We start from the raw sequence: 19645 nt of genomic DNA, 5'->3' as shown, positions 1-19645 counted from the left end.
AGATTTTGTGTCCAAAGGGCCGAAAAGTTGCGAAAATTAGGATTGGAATTTGCCAAAATAACAACCCTCGAACGTACAATGTGTGTTTCTTAAAATCAAAAAGGATCTGCAACTTTAAAATTACAGAAGTTCGCGTAATTTGTTCAACAATTTCGAGACCGAGATCGAAATGCAATAGAAATCGAAAGACAGAAGCGACGACATATCTTTCGCGGCTATTTGGTAATCGCGTTTATTGCCATACAGCGGGAAATTTTCTTGCAGCGAAAGAGATATCGCTCTGCTACGAGGTAGAAAAATGTGCACAGAGGGTGAGGATAATTACAGACAGTTTCCTTGCTAGCCGGGTGGTTCATCATAGACGCGAGGAAAAAGCTTGCGGAAGGGTGAAGTTCGAGGAATTATCCTCGTTGTTCCGTCTGCCGTTACCGACGATTATTCTCGTCGTGGAAACTCCCTGAAAGAAAGCATCCTCGCAAGAAACGGCAGAACAAATGTTCGTTTCGATAATTGATAGCAGCATGGAAATTTTAAGGAAATGTGCGAATATCGCTCGAAACAAACAGAGAATTACTAAATACGAGCGTTTATCACTGCTCCATCTACTGTTGTACTATAATTACACTTTCTTCTACGTGATCATGTTGAAAATTTGATCACAAATCGGTCAGATACTCTGAAGAAAGAACGATGATTTGTTCTTTCAAAGAAATAAATTTATAACACAACCAACTTTTACTATACATTCAGCCATCGGCAACGAATCTCAAAGGAAACAGTTATTTATCACCGAAATCGGATCACTTGAAAATTCATTGTCTGCCAGAAGAGATGAAAAGGACAGACCGGAACGTTTCTCCATTCAATCAAGAAAAATGTCAAAGCTTCCTCGACGAACGGTGCCACGATTTTAATCGTCTGTTTCCGAGACAAAGGACTCGAGTAAATTGTCAAGATGTTCGCGTCGCGTCTACGTCGCTGTTGAAGGATTATTTTCTCCGAAGAGGCTGTCCAATTTATAAGAAACGGTTTTGGGCGAATGAATTAAATTTTAAAGTTTGACCTGTTGCTTTAACGCAACGTTTACTTTTTTTACTTTTTTTTTTTTTCATTTTTTCATCGTGCACCACGACCAGAAAGAACATCAATCAATCACTCAAGAGCGAATCGGACTTGGCGTTATTATGTCAAAGAAAGAGTTTCTGCTCCTAATGAATTTTCTTTTCGTTGTGGTCGATCGATATCTGAGGTTCAATAAGCAATCCAGAATCGAAACTTTAGCTGATGTTTGTTGCGAGAAACGATTGAGGGAAAATTTGATTTCTGTAGGTAAGTTAGATTGAAATTTGTTTTGGAATGCCACGACTGAGAAATATATTTTGATTATTACGAAAAGTGGTTATAAAATTCGAATGGTCTAATTATCAAGTGAACAAGTTACGAGTGACATTCGCAATATCGGAGAAACGGAGTGTTACAACTGTTCTTTATCGTTCTCATCATACTGTTCAATTAACCTTTCCTGCAACCTTGCACAAACATCCGAGCACCACGGGACCCACGGAAATCAGCCTCTTCAAATATTCCATAACCCGTCATCCGCAATCTGCACGAGTTCCCAACAGAAGCTATCAAACTCCTCTCAGAAATATCAAAAACACCCCATCGGAGACCCTACTCAAATCAAACATCAACCCTCTACAACACCATTAAACTAATTCCATGTTCCACGTGTACAAAGTTCGAGGGGAGAAGAAGGAGAAAAAAGAGAAAAGAAAAAAATAATAGGTATCGATTTATAATCCAGACTTCAGTAACATTTAAATTATTTCTGAAAAATGAAAGATCCGTCAGTCTTCTCAATTTTTAAAAGACCGACCAACAACAACGTTCAGGAGTTTATGTCTATAAAATATAATACATGTTAATATTAAAAGTACCAAAAATTGGTCAAAATAACCAATTTCTAATTTTTGTTCGAAGTCTTATGTTTCAAGGTGCAAGTGTATTTTGAAGAAATTCAAATGATCATTCGTGTAAAATGTGCAAACAAACGCTAAGAAAAAGACAATAAGAAAAAGAACTGCACTGTATTACAAAGTTTTTTTCTCTTTCTTTTACTTTAACGTTCTCGAATGAAAATTCTACGCTTCAGTCGCCGGTTGACAGCGAAATTTAACTGTTGTTCAGTTGCCTGTTCAAATCGTTTTGTAAAAAGCAAAGCAGATCGTACAAATTTCCACGACATCTAGACAGATGACGAAAGTTGGGAACGGGACAGTTGATCGATTAGGCGTGTTATTTCGATGGCCAAACTCGGTCGACCAGCTTCGTATCAGCCTCGATAACCCTCTGTTCCTCTTTCCACGCTGGTTTCTCCGGTTGGTGCAGGTTCCTTTTATTTATTCATGCACTGGTGACGACACGCTCGCGCACACACTGACGCCGGCCATTTTCGTAGCTCAAAAGCGGACAAAGAAGACGAGCGAGCCAGCGAACGAAAGAGAGAGAGAGAGGGAGAGAAGAAATTAAGGTCGTGACCCGTGGTTGAAACTTTCAGCTGGTCCTCGCGATTCTCCACCTACTCTTTAATCTCGCCCTATTCAAGGAACACGCGCGCCGACAATTTATTTTAATCAGCCGGCCAACCGGTTATATTCCCTTTCTGCCCCCAATGTTCCCGTTTAATGGCCAGCTTAATTTTTATTTCGACCCAGGTTCAGGACCACTATGCTTCCCCCTCCCCCCACACACGGTCATCATAACCTACGCGATCCCACTAAGCGCTGCGATCGCGTTGGCCTTTTGAGGTTAGATCGCCAGAACAACCGGAATTCTATCGATTTTTGGAACACTTCGGATCATTCGAGGATTCTCAGATTTTTCAGATTGAAATTTTTGACGATTTTCAATTGTAGAACCTCTCGTCGTGGTTTCTGTAACCAAAGCTATCTGCTTTCGGCAATTCGAATCCCGAATTAGCGAAAATTACCGTTTCAAATCTTGAAATGTTCGACACGTTCGTTTTTTCGATCATTCGGTAATCTGCAAGTCTATTTGTTCTCGACAATTCGAATTTGAAATGTCCATTTTTAGCTATTCAACTTCCCCCGGAGATGAAATTGAGATTAATCAGACGGATTGCAACGAGCCGTGTATTTTAGTAGCTCAGTTGGGCATAAATCAAAATCGCGAACAAATCCGGGTCACTTTAATGTTCAAACTTGAAATAATCGTCGTTAAATGGTCTGCTTTACGATAACGGGCTCTCCAGACTCGTTTAATGATTATTGGTTTCCACTTGTTTGGGTTGGCAAGTTTGCATTGAAACGGAATTTGGGTCAATCTCAAAATTTCACACATTGAATATTTTATGCCGGCTCTGGCAGTAAAAACCCTCCAATTTAAAATCTTCGACAGATGCTAAAAATTACATCCGCGATACGGATCAGCAATTTTTTTCCCCCTTTTTCTCTCTCCAGACACTTGTCAGAAAATCTGACGCTGTCTGATCTCGATTTCTGAAGGTTCTAACTATGGTTATTGATAAATGTCACTGTGCGGTTTCAAGCCCATAAACTTTCTAATTTAGAATTACTTCACTCTTACGTGGAACTGGGAACTATTTTTGATGGATAATAGAAAAAATCCGGGGAATAGACGAATATGAACTCTCGTAGTAAGTTACGGGAGACATTTTCTAGATAATAGGATAAAAAAAAAAAAAAAAAAAAAAAAAAAAAAAAAAGAAAAANCCGAGGGCGAAAAAAAAAAAAAAAAAGAAAAGAAAAAGGAAAGAAGATCCTGATAAAGTAGCGAGATTGTGGAACTTTCGACGGGGCGGTTTCTGGAATATTAAATGACTCTGAATGGTTTTTACAAGGTACAGAGAAGTTTCTTTCAGTGAAGAATTTTTCACGTAGAGATTTTCAGCCGGGGGGAATTAAATTTTTCACGAGCGTGTAATCCCCGCGCTTTTGCACGTTGGTTACGTTATTGTCAACCGTGTGACACAAATCTCCGGAAAATCTGGAGCGCTAAAAAGTTATCCTCAGCTGAAAATTGTACGTTGAAAAATTCAACGCTTGATTATCCAACTCGCACGGTTCTCGCCCGGAGATTGATCATCTCTCTGACCCACGTAGTTAAATTTCGCCGGTCACTCACATACGACATAATATTCTAATCCATAGACTCGGATCTCATTCACCAGGTCTGAGCTCAAATAATAGCTATACAACGCCGTATCCTGACCAACAATATCCGCGGGTCCTAAACTCAAATAATAGCCGCGCGACGGACAATAAGCCTAACTTCAAACAATACCTGTTAAACAGTGGCCATCAGGCGAGATCCAATTGTCGATCTAAGTAAATCAAGATCTCTCTTCGATCCATCTATCCTGAGGATTCACTTTTATTATAAAAACAAGCCGGAGCGACGTTGAAGCGTCGTACGATTGGAAAGTTGGACGGGACTGCAGTCGACTTATATACAGAGTGTCCGAAAAAAGACTGGAGAGAGTCTTCGTTATCCTTCAGATAGTAAAAATTATAAAAATCTATATAAAATTGTTCTTTAGATCATAAAAATCTGAGAAAAGGGAACCTATAAAATTATCCTAATAATTATCTATAATTATCCTATAATTACCTAAAAATTATCCTAAAAAGAACCTATATAATTAAAGATAGAGTTAGCTAGTGCATTCACGAGGTCACCACCTCGAGTACGAATAGGATAATAACTTTCTGGTAACTTTCTTTTCACTTTAAATAACTCTGAGAGATGACAGATCAATTTTACTTTTTCCTTTTTCTTTTAAAGATCGTCTCGAAGTCTCCAGAAATGTCGAGGCAAAGTGAATATTATTTCTTTCCTTGATAAAATAGATTGAGACAACTGCTGGGAACGGGACACCCTGTATTTTTATCACTTTCATCCGTTTCTTATCCGTGTTTGCTAGTTGCATCCGGCGAGGTAAATAGCTTCTTCCGGCTCCTCTCTCTTTTGTGACTGCCTACCGAACAGGAAGCTTCGAATTCCATCTTTCGCGGATCCTCAACGAGGCGTTCAGCTATGCGAATCTGCTCGGTCCCATTGTTCATTGTCTCGCGGTACCGGGCGAGACTCGCGAGCTTCAGCGAGCGGATCGCCTGGAAACCCGACGTCGCCGCCTCGATAATTTCTCGTTGCCTACACGTTTCGGTGTTTCTCGGCGCGTTCTCGCCGAACCGAGGGAAACGGGGACACCGAAAGTTTCAGTTTTAAAGGGGGAAGGGGGGTGAGGGGGGAAGGCTCCAACGAAAGATCGGCAGTTTTGCGCGAGACGGGACAAAATGATTGTCTGAAATCCTCCGCGATTGGCCATTTAGGTTACTCGCTAGGAGGAAGTTTTCCTCGCTGGGTAATTGCTGCACCTTTTATTCCGCCTCGGTGTCTCAATCTTGGTCTCTTCGCGATAATTCTCTCTCTCTCTCTCTCTCTCTTCGCGATTGAAGCGAAGATCTCCCTGATTTCTGATCGCGCTGATTTCTCGCGGAGCTTCATCAAAATTCTCCGTCGTCGATCGGGGAGCAGGCCGAATTCCTCGAAAGCAGGCAAGAAATTCCCAATTCATCCGTCAACGAGCGCGTCAAGCTCGAACACGGGTCACCGTGAGCGTGGTTCAATGCCATCAGGATCTCATCTGCCCCGGCTGACAATTCCATAATAAAGTATATCCATCACCAGGCGTCCAGCCGTCGCCATTACCCTTCCCAGACTGGCCGTAGACACGGCTGGAGGCCGAAATAATTCCCGGAAGTAACGCGCGTCGATGGACAGATAAACTTTCCCTCCAATTCGAATCCAATCAACGGATCGACTGTCGATCGCGTAGCTAGCGTCGTCGCCGAGGGGAAATCCGCGGGATATTATTCATGTGTCGGCGACATGTGGTCAACGGCGAAGGCAATATAACTTTCTCTCTCTCTCTCTCTCTTTCATTTCATCGAGTCCATATTCCAACGCGATTTCTACGGTTCCGCGAACATGGGACGGTCTCTTGCGGCCTGGCGGTCCTTTATTAGCTCTTATTTTTTTGTCATAATGAAGGCGAGAGAATTTTTTCACGGGGCGAGCTCGAGAGCTTCGAGACTCTGAAACGTTCCGGCTGCGGTGATGAGGTTCGGACCTGCGAACGAGGTTCTCCCCAGGCGGGCGAGAATTTCTGGTTGGAACGAATTTTTCTGGTGATTTTTGCACCGAACGTGGAATTGATCTTCTCGCCTTTGAATTTCTTCCTAGCAATGTAATTAAAACGACGTTCCTCGTCGTTGGAAGCAATATCTTCGAAAGGACACACTAGTAGATCCATTCAAGCGTAAGACACGGACATTTTTGCACCGAGCAATTTGTTCTTTTTTTTTTTTTTTCTTCTTCTGTGCGTAGAGGAACATCGTTTGCATAAAACGCGCGCTACGATTTTCGAAAACAAGCCCCGGCGTTCGATTAATTTCAATTTCCCCCTCCCTGCCGCCCCTTTTGCCTCGAAACAATTTCCCACCCCCTCCCCACCCCACGCGCCCCTTCCTTTTTTTTTTCTATTTTTATTTTACACACATTTTCATCGCCTCGCCCGTTTCACAATACCGTTTCGAATTATTTTTCGATTCGTTCGCGGCTCGTCGATAAAACAAACTCCCGAAAGCTATTAAAATTGATTTATTTCGGCACACGTCCGCGAAAATATTCAAACGCGCCTCCCCCCCCCCCCCCGCCCCCTTCCCATGGATATTTATCAGGGAGAGCGAAAAAAAATATCCAATCTCCGTCTTTTCTTCGCGCGATGAAAACATCAGTTTCATGCGTCGGAATTATGAAATTACGAAGAGGCAGAAATTGGACGAAACGCAAGTACACGGAAGCTAAATGGAAAAGTATGATTCAGCAGGCATTTAGCGAGACTGTTTTATATACCGCGGAATAATCGTCGATCAATCTGTAGAACTATGAATTTCTTATCTCGAGAATTTATACGTGACCATCGCGCGAGTTTTGTATAATTTTCTTTACGAATGACAATACGTTGGAGATAACAATTGCTGCAACAATTTGACTTTTCATAGTGCATAGAATATACCTCATTTTAATCTGATAGTTTCTTTAATTTTTAATTTTAATCCTCCAATTTTGTTTAATTTTTCATTCGTAAAAAAATAAGTCGTCGGCCAAGTTAATCTCTCGTCACGGATAAAACTGTAACGACTATAAATACACCTGATGTGAAAAATTCCGCGAAACATTCTTCATTCCAGTTTCAATTTGAAATACTACGTCGCAATACGACATATAAAAAAATGCATGCATATTAATTTTTCGACAATGAAATAAAATTCGCAAAGTGGGCGATAAAAAACAGAATGATTAAACCTACGCGTCGCGTCCTCGATATATCGATTAACAACGAAATTGGAAAGAATTTCGACGACTGGCGCGGCGCATGAAATTCCCATCAGCGAATGATAATACGAATTTCCGATGTGAAATGAAAATTAAAATCATCGTAGATGGCTGGCGAATGAAACTGACCGTTCAAACACAAAGGGCGTCTCATTTATCGCGACAAGACAACAAATTTCACGTGAAAAAGTAAAAGTTTGCAGGATAAAGTCTGTCCAGGTGCTTCCTCGTTCTTCAGAAGAAGAAACTTCAATATCACCGTACCACAATTACCATACCGTAAAAGAAAGAGAGAAAATATCATTCTACATTTTCAATTCACTCGTCCGCCAATTGCGCCGCGATTATGCCGTGCACGGTATAATTTATGAATTTTAAACGGCTGTTTCGTGAAAATCGAGTGATCGAGCAGCTCGATGATTTCCAGCTGGAGAACGACGCAGTCATGAAGAAAAAAATAAAATTTTCGCGACGAAAACGAGGCACGTAATTGCTAACAAGGCATCGTAAATAAATAAATAAATAAATAAATAAATAAATAAATAAATAAATAAAATATCGGAGCAAAGCCTCGCTTTGGAAAAAGGGCCAATGTAAATCCGCCACGTTGTGTTTCGATATTCCGCTGTGATTAAATTATACGCTGCAAGTGGATGGGTTCTCAATGAAAAAAATAAATAAATAAATAAATAAATAAAAATTTCCCTTACGCACGATAGAAATCGCGATTCGGTGAAATTATCTCGTAGAAGGCTTGGCAATTACTTTTTTTTCTCTCTCTCTCCCTCTCTCTCTCTTCACCACTTGTTTCACTCGGCGAATATGGCGCGTAATTTATTGTGCGATATTAATACGGAATTCTTCCCCCGTGTTTATTGAAATACGTTTCATTAAATTTCAATCAATTTTTTTTTTTTTTTTTTTTTCGTCCGTACGTGGGATGGGAACGCGTTTTTCCCATTGAATCGCGATGTATTCAGTTTCATTCCTCGCACACGAAGGACCCGCGTAGAATTTTAATGTTTTAATTATTTGGTAATTTCATTTCGTTTCCCGACTTGTTTTCCGAATGCTTCGCCAGCGATTGGAGGACGTACCCGTTGGATCGTTGGTTTTCGTTTCGCGTTGAATCGTCGGTGGGAAATGAATTCTCTCTTTGGGAATTTCAGTTGAACCGCGCGAAAATTGTATACATCGATCAAATTTCTTCCGAATTTTCATTTAATTATTCGACTCGAAAGTTGTACGTGTTTGGAAACTTTCACTCGAACGTCGAACTTCCAAATTTACACTGATAACTTTTACGCAATTGTCGGCGAGAAATTTGTGATGTACGTTCACGGGGGAAGAAATGTGGGGAATGAGAATCATGTTCGACAGTGGATGTACTAAGTGTAACGCAACGTCGGGGACCTGAGCATCGCGACGCCTCGTTAACGACACCACCGAGATAATCGATATCCACCTACGGAGAAACCTGTACGGAACATCTATCGGATCGTGGCCAGAGCTTTCGAGACTGCGTTTGAGATGCATCGACCTCCCCGAGTGCTGGCAACTGATCTTAACGTCCGCTTAGGCCAGTTCGACTATAAACTGCCGCGCTAAGCGCTCTTCAGTCTGTGAGACGTAGAATATATTTAAACTGCTAATAATCTACAAGTGGAATCAGAATTGAATTTAACAATTAATCCTTTATTAAACTACAGATGAGAAATTTTGACGTTATAAATAACCTTTGTAGGAAAGTTGCTAGTTTAATTTTACGTGTGAAGATAGTTCCCCGTCTTTCGTGCAAATAAATAAATTTTACAAACAGGAAAATCAAGTGAAAATATGAAAATTCTGAATTAATAATTTTTCAACAAACACGAGGTAACAAAACATCGGATCAGGGAAAGTGGTTGAGCCGCGGTTTAATTCGCAATCGCGATCGTACGAACGGTAAACATTTAAAGCTGGAACGGCGGAATGGCGACTTCGAGGGTCCATTAATCCAATCAGACTGTTAATGATAATAATTTCGTTATTTCTAACGCAACGCAGCGTGAGCACCGCTGATACGGAATAATTGTGAAATAGAGGGCTATTTTCCAATTATCCGCTCCCCACTCCTCCACCCTAGGAAAAATCTTGTCTCAATGACTTGATGACGGCTACACCGCGCGCAACGTGGATACCAATTGCCGTGACTTAACAAATTGAAATTATTTCGACCGCGGGTGGTCGTTCGCGTAATTGCGGAACTCGACGCTTCAGCCTTTTCCTCTTTCTTTTTCTCTTCTTTTTATTTTCCACTGGCCGTTTAACCTTTCGCCGACTATAATTAGTTCTGCGGTAAACGCAACTGTACCGATTGAGGTTAGGAATCTTGCTCCACGACGACTTTTAGTCGTCGATACGCTACGATCCTTTTCTCGAATAAATGTCAACTTCCTTCCGAGCAACAATTTGTCGACAGAATTAGAAAAATAGACAGAAAATTAATAAACAAGGAGAGAATAATCAACGATAAAAGTCAACTGTAACAAACTGTACCGATTGAGGTTAGAAATCTTGATCCGGGCAACTTTTAGTCGTCGATGCACTATGATTTTTCTTTCGAATAAATGTCAATTTCCTTCCGAGCAACAATTTGTCGACAGAATTAGAAAAGTAGACAGAAAATTAATAAACAAGGAGAGAATAATCAACGATAAAAGTCAACTGTAACAAACTGTACCGATTGAGGTTAGAAATCTTGATCCGGGCAACTTTTAGTCGTCGATGCACTATGATTTTTCTTTCGAATAAATGTCAATTTCCTTCCGAGCAACAATTTGTCGACAGAATTAGAAAAGTAGACAGAAAATTAATAAACAAGGAGAGAATAATCAACGATAAAAGTCAACTGTAACAAACTGTACCGATTGAGGTTAGAAATCTTGATCTGGGCAACTTTTAGTCGTCGATGCACTATGATTTTTCTTTCGAATAAATGTCAATTTCCTTCCGAGCAACAATTTGTCGACAGAATTAGAAAAGTAGACAGAAAATTAATAAACAAGGAGAGAATAATCAACGATAAAAGTCAACTGTAACAAACTGTACCGATTGAGGTTAGAAATCTTGATCCGGGCAACTTTTAGTCGTCGATGCACTATGATTTTTCTTTCGAATAAATGTCAATTTCCTTCCGAGCAACAACTTTATCGACAAAATTAGAAAAGTAGACAGAAAATTTCAGAAAATAAAGAACAATCAACGACAAAAGTTAATTGTAACGATTGAGGTTAGGAATCTTATTCCACGCAACTTTTAATCGCCGACACACTATGATTTTTCTTTCTTTCGAATAAATATCAATTTGTCGACAAAATTAGAAAAGTAGACAGAGAATTAAAAAGAAAAAAAAAGAACAATTTCCCTCCCGTACGTGGGAGGGGAGAAAAATTGCACACCGATCGAAGTACACCGCGAGAAATAACGATTTTAACGGAGCGCGGGAAACGCAAGCCATTTGTCTCGCAGAAACTTGGCCAATAACTTGACAATAATAATATCGATAATAATAAAATTTCCACGGTGAGAGTGGTTGTCGTTCGGCAACACCGACTCGATATCAGATTTTAATGCGGCGAAACTTTCCGGGGAGCTCGACGATTTGTTAGACCGACTCGATAATTGATCGCGCCCGGGAGTTAATCAGAGTTCGAGTGGACTTGCGGAATCGAACCGGCGGAGAACGTTTAGAAAATTCACGATTACCTGCTCCCCTCACTGGGGGATCGTCGGCCAATTTTGCAGTTTAATTTTAATCGCCAAGAACTAAGTTTCTCGTTTCTCACCGGAACAACGAAAAGTATCTCTTATTTTCCATTTCAACGGAAGGGAAGGCGAGGAATCGTTTCCGATAGTGATGTATCAGCTGGTTTCAAATTTGCATTTCATATTCTATCACATTACAATTACGTATCTATGTAGTATCATACGTTCATTTATTTCTATATTTGTATCTATAATTTATGTGTAATATTTGTATCGTATTATTGTGCATTGTGTACAACATAAATCGACATCACAATATAGTAAAAATTTAAATATAAATAACAAATTTAATACAATAGCATAAATTTTATTACCCACGTAATATTTTGTAATATTAAGGTATAATGAAAAGTATAGTAAAATTTTATATTACAGTTTCGTATTTGCGAGAGTAGTAGAAACAATTCTGTTTATTTACTCTTCTACCTGCGAATGTCCAGCATCAAGCACGAAACGACTCGTCTGCAAACGCAAGAACGTAGAAAGCGCATTAACAAATCAATTAAAAGTCGCCGAAAGATATTAACCAAATGCTCGGAGTAACCCGAGTAATCCCTTCCCTCGGTAAATTCGCTCGCCTGACCTCTTCTCTCGTCGCTTCCCGCCACTCGAATCAAAGAATCTTAATGGTAATGACGTCGATTGGCCCATTTACCAGCCCCGCTATGCTCAGATTTCGCCACGCGAGAGGACATCCCTCTCCAACCCTCCTTTTTTTATTTCTTTGCTCGTCGTTTTTCATTTTTTTCTTCCCCTCCTCCTCCTCCTCTTCTTCTTCTTCTTCTTCTTTTTGTTTTTTTTTCGTTTTTTTTTTTTCTCTTTTCTGCTTTCTCGCCAAGCCACGTTCTCGAAAAGAGGAGCTCGCTGATTGGAAGGCTAATCACGCGCTACTCTCCATTACATTAATTAAAACTTAACTCTCAACTTCGCCCGGTTACCAAGGCTATCTTGTCCGCCTGCAACTTTCGCCAGATCTTTCGAGCCGCGACGCTCGTTTTGTCCCAACCCCCGAGCCAGCGGTTGTCAACTTTTCGTCGAACGTTCGCGTGTCAACGAGGGTACAGAATGCTAGTTCCTTGAGTTATGATAAGGTTTGAAAGGAACTGTCGCGATGGGCCGAGTTTGATTGAGTTTGATTTTTGAACTTGAACGCGGCATCGATGGTTAGCCACAGTGGTTTAATTTTCGATTTGATTAATTGAGATTCAGGGGATTCGGTTGAGAATCGTTGGAGATTTTGGATAGATCGAGGGTCACCGTGAATTTTAGGAAGGAAATTTTGCACTGTGCAATTATAGAGACAAGATATTACGAAACATTCGTCTGATTCGCCCAATAATAAATTTCTCGACAATATTTGAGTATTAATATTTTAAATAATTTTTGAATTGAAGTTCCTTAAAATACCGAGTCTCTCTGATTCTGTACTGTCAAATTATCTAATAATTTAATCTCTCCTCGTCTCCAATTCCTAAAACTCTAATTTTCTAATTATCAGAATTCCTAATCCGAATTTTCCAGGCACACGATTTCCCAATTTCCCCAAATTCCCCAAATTCCTGAGATTCGCCAACCAATCATTTCCTGGTTTTTAAATAATTTTTCTTCTTTCGCAAAATTATTCCACGAATTTCCACGATAAACTGTCAGAAATTTAAATCAAATCAATAATAAAATACTACGAGTTTCATGTAATTTTAACTTTATCTTCCTTATTTACCTGATGTTAACAATTTTGTAGGAAGGAATGCAAACGAAAATTAAATTTGACGCGTTTTAATAAGTTTGCACTGTCACACTGAAGGTACATCTCCTCAACTCTGTTTAATGTGCCAATGCATCGATCGATATTTCTACTTGAAGACGCGTCTGACTGGAAACGTCCACTTCTACTGCTCGTACCTTCGCTAAAGTGTAAGCTACTGCTAATATAGTAACTGCTAACGCTTTTCGTCATATTAATTTAGAATTGGCGCTCACGCAATATGTACTTAAATTAACAGTACATCAGTATTTCATCGTTCTGTTCAAACATTATGAAATTAAGCTAGAAGTTCTTAATGGAAGTGGAGAACCTTGTAATGAATGAAATATCGGTACGAATTGAATTACGTAAAAATTCAATACGAAGAAAAAATTGAAGAAATTGTTCGATGATTCAACTCTTCGCAAAAAAAAAAAGAAAGAAAAAACAATTCAACATCGATCTCTCGAATTTTTACGAGATCTTCTAATTATTATTTAGTCGCTGTTGAAATTTGTCAATTGTTTCCATTCCTTTTATGTTACATTTGCTAATTTATCAATTGAAATCGTTCAAATTCTTCGGAGAGTCGGGAAATCCGCCAAAAGACACGAAAACAAAATTTCCAAGAGCCAAACAATCCTGTTACCGACACGACAATAGTTCGAGGAACGAAATTAACCTAAATACCGTGGAATGTAATTCTCTGCCGCTTCGCCGAGAAAGACGATAAACGCCCGTTGCGAGTTGAAAACGTCGAGGAAGCACGGTGGAAGAAAGTTTCACGAAGATCGCGACAATAAAGACCAAATATGCAACGTTGGGCAGCTGAATTTTTTGATGGACGAGCGTCCATCGTGTAAAACACACCGGAAGCTTGACGGAAGGTCAGCAGGTTGCACCGGATGCATCAATCCCTCCGGTTCAATTCTTGAGACTCGATTTTTCCTCTATGTTACTCTTCCCTAAATGTTCTACACCCCGTGCCACATATTTGTTTATATATTTTGTATTTATGATGTGCAAAGCTCGACTTTTCGAATCGTCAAGCTCAGGACTGAATCTTCAAGACTGATTATTATAATTAGAGGAATGATGATTTTATTTGTCCAATTGACAAATATCAAAAATAATTAAATTTAAATTAAAATTTTTTTATTTAATAATTTATTTATTATATTTATAACACTGTCTTTAAAAAATTAACTATTTAATATTAGTAAAAATTTTTAAAATTTCAAACAACTATTATATTTACTAATAAAATTATTTATAACAATTTCAAAGTTCCAAAGCATCCCTTAAGGTTGAGTCTACCTGATGTGTGCCTATATTGTTTATAATCATCATTACAGAAAGCTTTAGAAGCTTTAGAAAGCTCGATACTTTACGCATTCTTTAAGGATTCGGGGGCACCAGATTTCACATCTCAACGCTTCGTGGTTCCAGCTACAACACGAATTTTCCAAAGCTTATTATTTTTAGTTTAGCGCTGCACGTCGCTGTGTTCTAGGTGGTATATTTAGCAGAGTATAAAAATTCCAGCTGAGAACTGTCCGCCATCCAAGGACGAAACGTCGAGGATTCCCCCAGAAACCAAAGAAGAAAAATGAAAGGGGCACCATAACCATAAACGGGATAAGGGAATTAAGAGTCTCAGGAATTCGTGGAACGGGGGCTACCGTTTCCTTAGATTTCAACGTAGTTTTCAAAGATGGCTGATCTTTCATCGCGGGACGCCATCTATCCCAAGACGGCGAGAGCAACGATACCCCCGGCCAAATAGAATTTTCACAAAGTGCACGAAATGATCTCGCTAACCTCCTCTTTCTCTCATTCTTCTTCCGCGCGCGGATATTAAGGTCACTCAGGAATATAAGAATCTCGCGAAGAAAGAGAGAGAGAGAGAGAGAGAGAGGAGGGAGAGAAGATAAAACGAAACGGAATAAAGGATCCTCATCTTGGGTCGCGTCTTATCGTTGATTGTACTACTTTGCCCCGGAGTTTCATCCCTCGCAGCCTTCTAAGGTTTCACGCGCTAAGAGAGCAAATAAATGAAATTCTGATAAACAATTTCGGAATATTTCGCTCGAGCGATGCCGAGAAAGCCAGAGAGAGAAAGAGAGAGAGAGAGAGAGTCCCAGCTCTCGTTTCCCGCTAATTTGAAATTTAAACGCCGAGGAGAATGACGAGGAGAATATTTAATATTAACTGCCGTGGAATAACGAGGGAATTTCGAAGAGAGATCCAAGGGTTGTCGTTCGAGTGTTCGATTTCTACGGCCGGGTCGATGCCGCGTTTCCTCGCAGTCTCGCGAGCGAACGAAATTTATTCGGTAACTCTCATCGAAGAAATTGTCACTGAAATTCTTCGAAGTTTTTCCCAAAACTCCGGCGAGCTTCCAAGATCGCAACTTCCTAACCTCAACGCCGTATGAAAATCTTGTTTCCTTGCTTAGTATCAAGTATCAAGGGCTGGGGGGGGGGGGGGGGGGAAGAAGAATTTCAAAGATGGCGGCTAGGATTCAAGATCTTCCGCGCAACGCACGAACTGAAATACCTAATACGTGATATCCGAGCAGAAAACATACGCAAGATTCCTCGATGATACAGTCACGATACTGTAGGAAAAATTCAGCGGATTTGATTGAAAAATATCTGGTTGCGCGAAACGCGGGGGAGGCGAGAGCGGGCTCTGCAACCGCTCGACTATCGATTGCACATACAGCCAGCCCGAAATCCAAGCACTTGTTATCCGCAACTTACGCCACGACCAGGATCCAATTTCGCGGAGGGAGAGAGAGAGAGAGAGAGAGAGAGAAGGTTCTCGCTGTCGTGCGAGCAGACAGTATCTACGCGCGTCGCCGCTCTCTGTCCCCGGCGGTATCGCGGCGAAGCTTAAGGCTCGCTCCCGTTCAACGTCGCCTTTAAGCCGCGACGATCGCCGATAAGCTGCAACCGCCGGCAGTGCCTCCTACATATACCCCACCACGCTTAGAAATTTCTTTTTCTTCCGGGGGGTGGGGGGGAGGGGGCGGCCAGAGACGAGAATTTCCGACTCAGACATTAGAAAACCTCGCTCGATCCACGCCGTGGAAAGTTCTCTGAGAAATTCTCGAGAACGCACGGTAAGTTTTCTTCCCTTGGAGCGCGGACCGTGGGGAATTAAAAGAGCACAACCTTAAGAAGGGACGAAAGACACACGTTTCTTTTAGAAATTCAACGTGTTCGTGTTCTTCTCGTGTTCGACGTCGAAACGAAAATTTTCTAAACGAAGGACTAATCTTCTTTTCAGACCACGAACTGCAGAGAATTGAAAAAGTACAGTCGAAACGAGGAGAAATGTATTTCTCTGGAATTTTCTCGAATTTTAATACAACTATTCCAAGTATCGACGATTCTGTGATCGGTAGCAAAACGAATCTGACACGCGCGAGTTCTCGGAACATCTTAGTTTAACCACGAGTACACGCATCGCGGAATTTTTCAGACCAACAGCTAACTTCTTAGGCCATGAATTGTAGAGAATTGAAAAAGTACAATCTAAAGGAGGGGAAATACGTTTCTCTACGATTTTCTGTTCAAGCAGCAAAGTATCAACGATTACGTGATCGAAACGAATCCAACGCGCGCGAGTTCTCGGAACACCTTAGTTTAACCACGAGTACACGCATCGCGGAATTTTTCAGACCAACAGCTAACTTCTTAGGCCATGAATTGTAGAGAATTGAAAAAGTACAATCTAAAGGAGGGGAAATACGTTTCTCTACGATTTTCTGTTCAAGCAGCAAAGTATCAACGATTACGTGATCGAAACGAATCCAACGCGCGCGAGTTCTCGGAACACCTTAGTTTAACCACGAGTACACGCATCGCGGAATTTTTCAGACCAACAGCTAACTTCTTAGGCCATGAATTGTAGAGAATTGAAAAAGTACAATCTAAAGGAGGGGAAATACGTTTCTCTACGATTTTCTGTTCAAGCAGCAAAGTATCAACGATTACGTGATCGAAACGAATACAACGCGCGCGAGTTCTTATAGGCACGTCATACGCCAGCCAACTGCCCCTAGTTTACTCCGTTAACCCCGAACACTTGCACCGCGGCATTTCACCGTAGAAACGTTTTATACCGCGCTGTGTGTCGGTTGGCACGTCGCCTCGAGCTCTTTGTCAGAGGGTCCAGCCAACGAAGGGTGCAGTTAATTAATAAAAGCTCGGTGGCTGGAAGAGAGAGACAGACAGAGAGAAATAGAGAGAGAGAGAGAGAGGGGACGGGGGGTCGGACTGACGCGGATAAAGGGACGCGCAATACGATCTGTGCATCGCTTCATATCGACGGCCACGGCCTGTGTCGATAGCCAAACCGTACGTACACGCACGCACACAAAGACAGAGGCGTATATCTAGGTGAGAGACAGACTATATCTCACTTGCAATTCAAATGAAAGAGAGACTCACGTGTCCTGAATGAGGAACTTGTCGTCTTTGGTCTCGATGCAGCGGCCCTTGCTGGTCATCATGGACCCGTTCACCGTCACCAGTCCCTCGTTGCCCGATTGAAACCAGTGGCCGTTCCACTGCGCCGGGAACTCGCAACCTGCAACACACATACACACGCGCGTACGTGCGCGCGATGAAATATACACACACACACACCTGCACCCTGGGGGCGAGTTTTACATTTTTTTCATATACCGACGCTCGATAAATAAAAGCGCGGAATATAATCCGGTCTAGGGAATATTCAAACTGGCGGTAGAGGGGGAGCGAGGGAGGAGAGTAGGCGGTGGATAGGCTGTTTTGTGAAAGAGATTTGGAGAATTGGTTGGATCTTGTTGCTCCGTTTCATAGTTTCTCTTTCTTCTCTAGGCGTGATTGCAAAGTTGATATACGATTCACGAGTTATGCACAATCGACATTCCCCCCCGGGATGTCTTAATAATAATGACGTAAATAATTTTAATAACAGCCTATGTAAAGACGAAGAAGACTGCTGAAGATCTCGTAAAATGAAATCAATCAACACTGGCAAAGTGATTAGTTTGTAATTTCCCAAAGAAATTTTACTAAACGCGAAACAATACACTTTTCGAGAGTTAGATGATTTTTCGTGTGCATGAAAGCATTCACAAAGTTCCTCTGTTTCTTTTACTTCGTCGTGCCTCCGATGGAAATTTTTTTATGCCCTTGAATCGTCGATCGTTCCAACATGTTAACAACATCACTGTAAAATTAAAGTACGAATACAGAGTGTCCAGACGCGTACCTTCTGCTCGAATAAATATCGATCGCGCAGACAAGAGGAATCCTGCGCTCCAGCCTGCCCTTCATTCAGTCTCGCGAGACGAAAATTATTAAAACGGAAGTCGTTAGTCGCCTTTCCCATCGTTCTCGTCGACGAGGAGGAATTATCCTTAGCTCGCGGTGTCCTTTTAAGCTGGCTGCCGCCGAAAGGACCAACGGAACGGTAATTAATTAGTAATTATATCAGAACAGAGGGGGGGGGGAGAGAAGCATCAAGCAGGAACAGCGTCGAAACTCACCTCGATAACTTTGCTTTCTGACCTAACTCTAATTTCTGCTAATTATATCGCGGCCGTGTCTGCTTCCCTTCTACAGACATTCACCACCAACGCGAAGTATATGGCGCGCGACGCGGCTGGTTTTAGGGGTTGCAGGTTAGGTTAGTTACCTCTGGAGACTATCGTTCCCCCTTTTTTCCCCTCTTCTGCTTTCTCTTTTTTTTTTCGCTTCAAGGGACGAATCCTCGCGTTGCAGAGAAGAATCTCCATTCACATTCGGGGGTGAAATCAGGGGTGAAACAGAGGGTTGCGTATAAATACAGCGATGAGTTTGATCGAGCTGAAGAATTTCTTTCCTCCTTCATCGAACGCTGTTTTCGAACGAGTGACTCGAAAGAAATGCGAATTAACTTCGCAATGATAAATTCATCCCGGCATCGGGAAAAGAAGATACAAATTATTAGGAAGAGTAAGGTCGATGTTCATCTGCCGACAGGCTAGATGAAACTGTTTAAAAAAAAAAAAAAAAGGAAAGCGATTGCATTACATAATTTATGAGTTTCTCTCAATGAAATTATCTCCTTCTTGTTCTTGTACAGAGAGAAAGGGAGGGGGAGGGGTCCTGGCCAGCCTGAAAATTCGCCGCAATTGTTTAAAAGTACTGGGCGAAGCATTTCACTTCGCGAATAACGGGGGACGGGTTTTGGTTCTCGCGTTCAACGAACCGTGCCACGCTTTCCACGGCCATTATCGTCATTGCTTTATAACGTCGCCGCTCTTACGACGTGTATTTTCTTGAGAGCATCTCCGCGGAGGCTATCCCTCCCATCCGATGTCGCCGGCTTTTCATGCTTCTTTTTCCCCAGTCGTTTCTTCCGACGTTCGAACTGTCTTGCCTCGAGGTGGAGATCGAGCGAACGTCACCTTTTTTTTTTTGTTTCCCTCCCCCTTCGATCGAGGCTGGTTTTTCGACGATCGAACCGGGTTCACGCAGTTTGGATTGCTTCCAAGATAGATGAAAATTACCCTCTTTTTCTCTTGTTTTTTCTTTTTTTTTTTTTTTTTTGTCGACGTGCAGAGACATTCGGGCGAGATGTCATTTTTTTTTCGTACGTGTCAAAGACGCG

At 41.4% G+C, this 19645-nt stretch overlaps 1 protein-coding gene across 1 annotated transcript in view; it reads right to left on the bottom strand.

Moving 5' to 3' along the window:
* LOC122531387 overlaps positions 1-19645 on the bottom strand; it is a 151106-nt gene that overhangs the window by 71845 nt on the left and 59616 nt on the right. Inside the window, exon 2 of the mRNA XM_043659253.1 lies at positions 17455-17593. Within this exon, the coding sequence (XP_043515188.1) occupies positions 17455-17593 (139 nt within the window). The remainder of the gene's footprint in view (positions 1-17454; positions 17594-19645) is intronic.

This window comes from Frieseomelitta varia, unplaced genomic scaffold (genome assembly GCF_011392965.1).
Source record: "Frieseomelitta varia isolate USP_RPSP 00005682 unplaced genomic scaffold, Fvar_1.2 scaffold_397, whole genome shotgun sequence".
NCBI classification, from domain to species: domain Eukaryota; kingdom Metazoa; phylum Arthropoda; class Insecta; order Hymenoptera; family Apidae; genus Frieseomelitta; species Frieseomelitta varia.
This window is presented reverse-complemented; position numbering and strand designations above follow the sequence as displayed.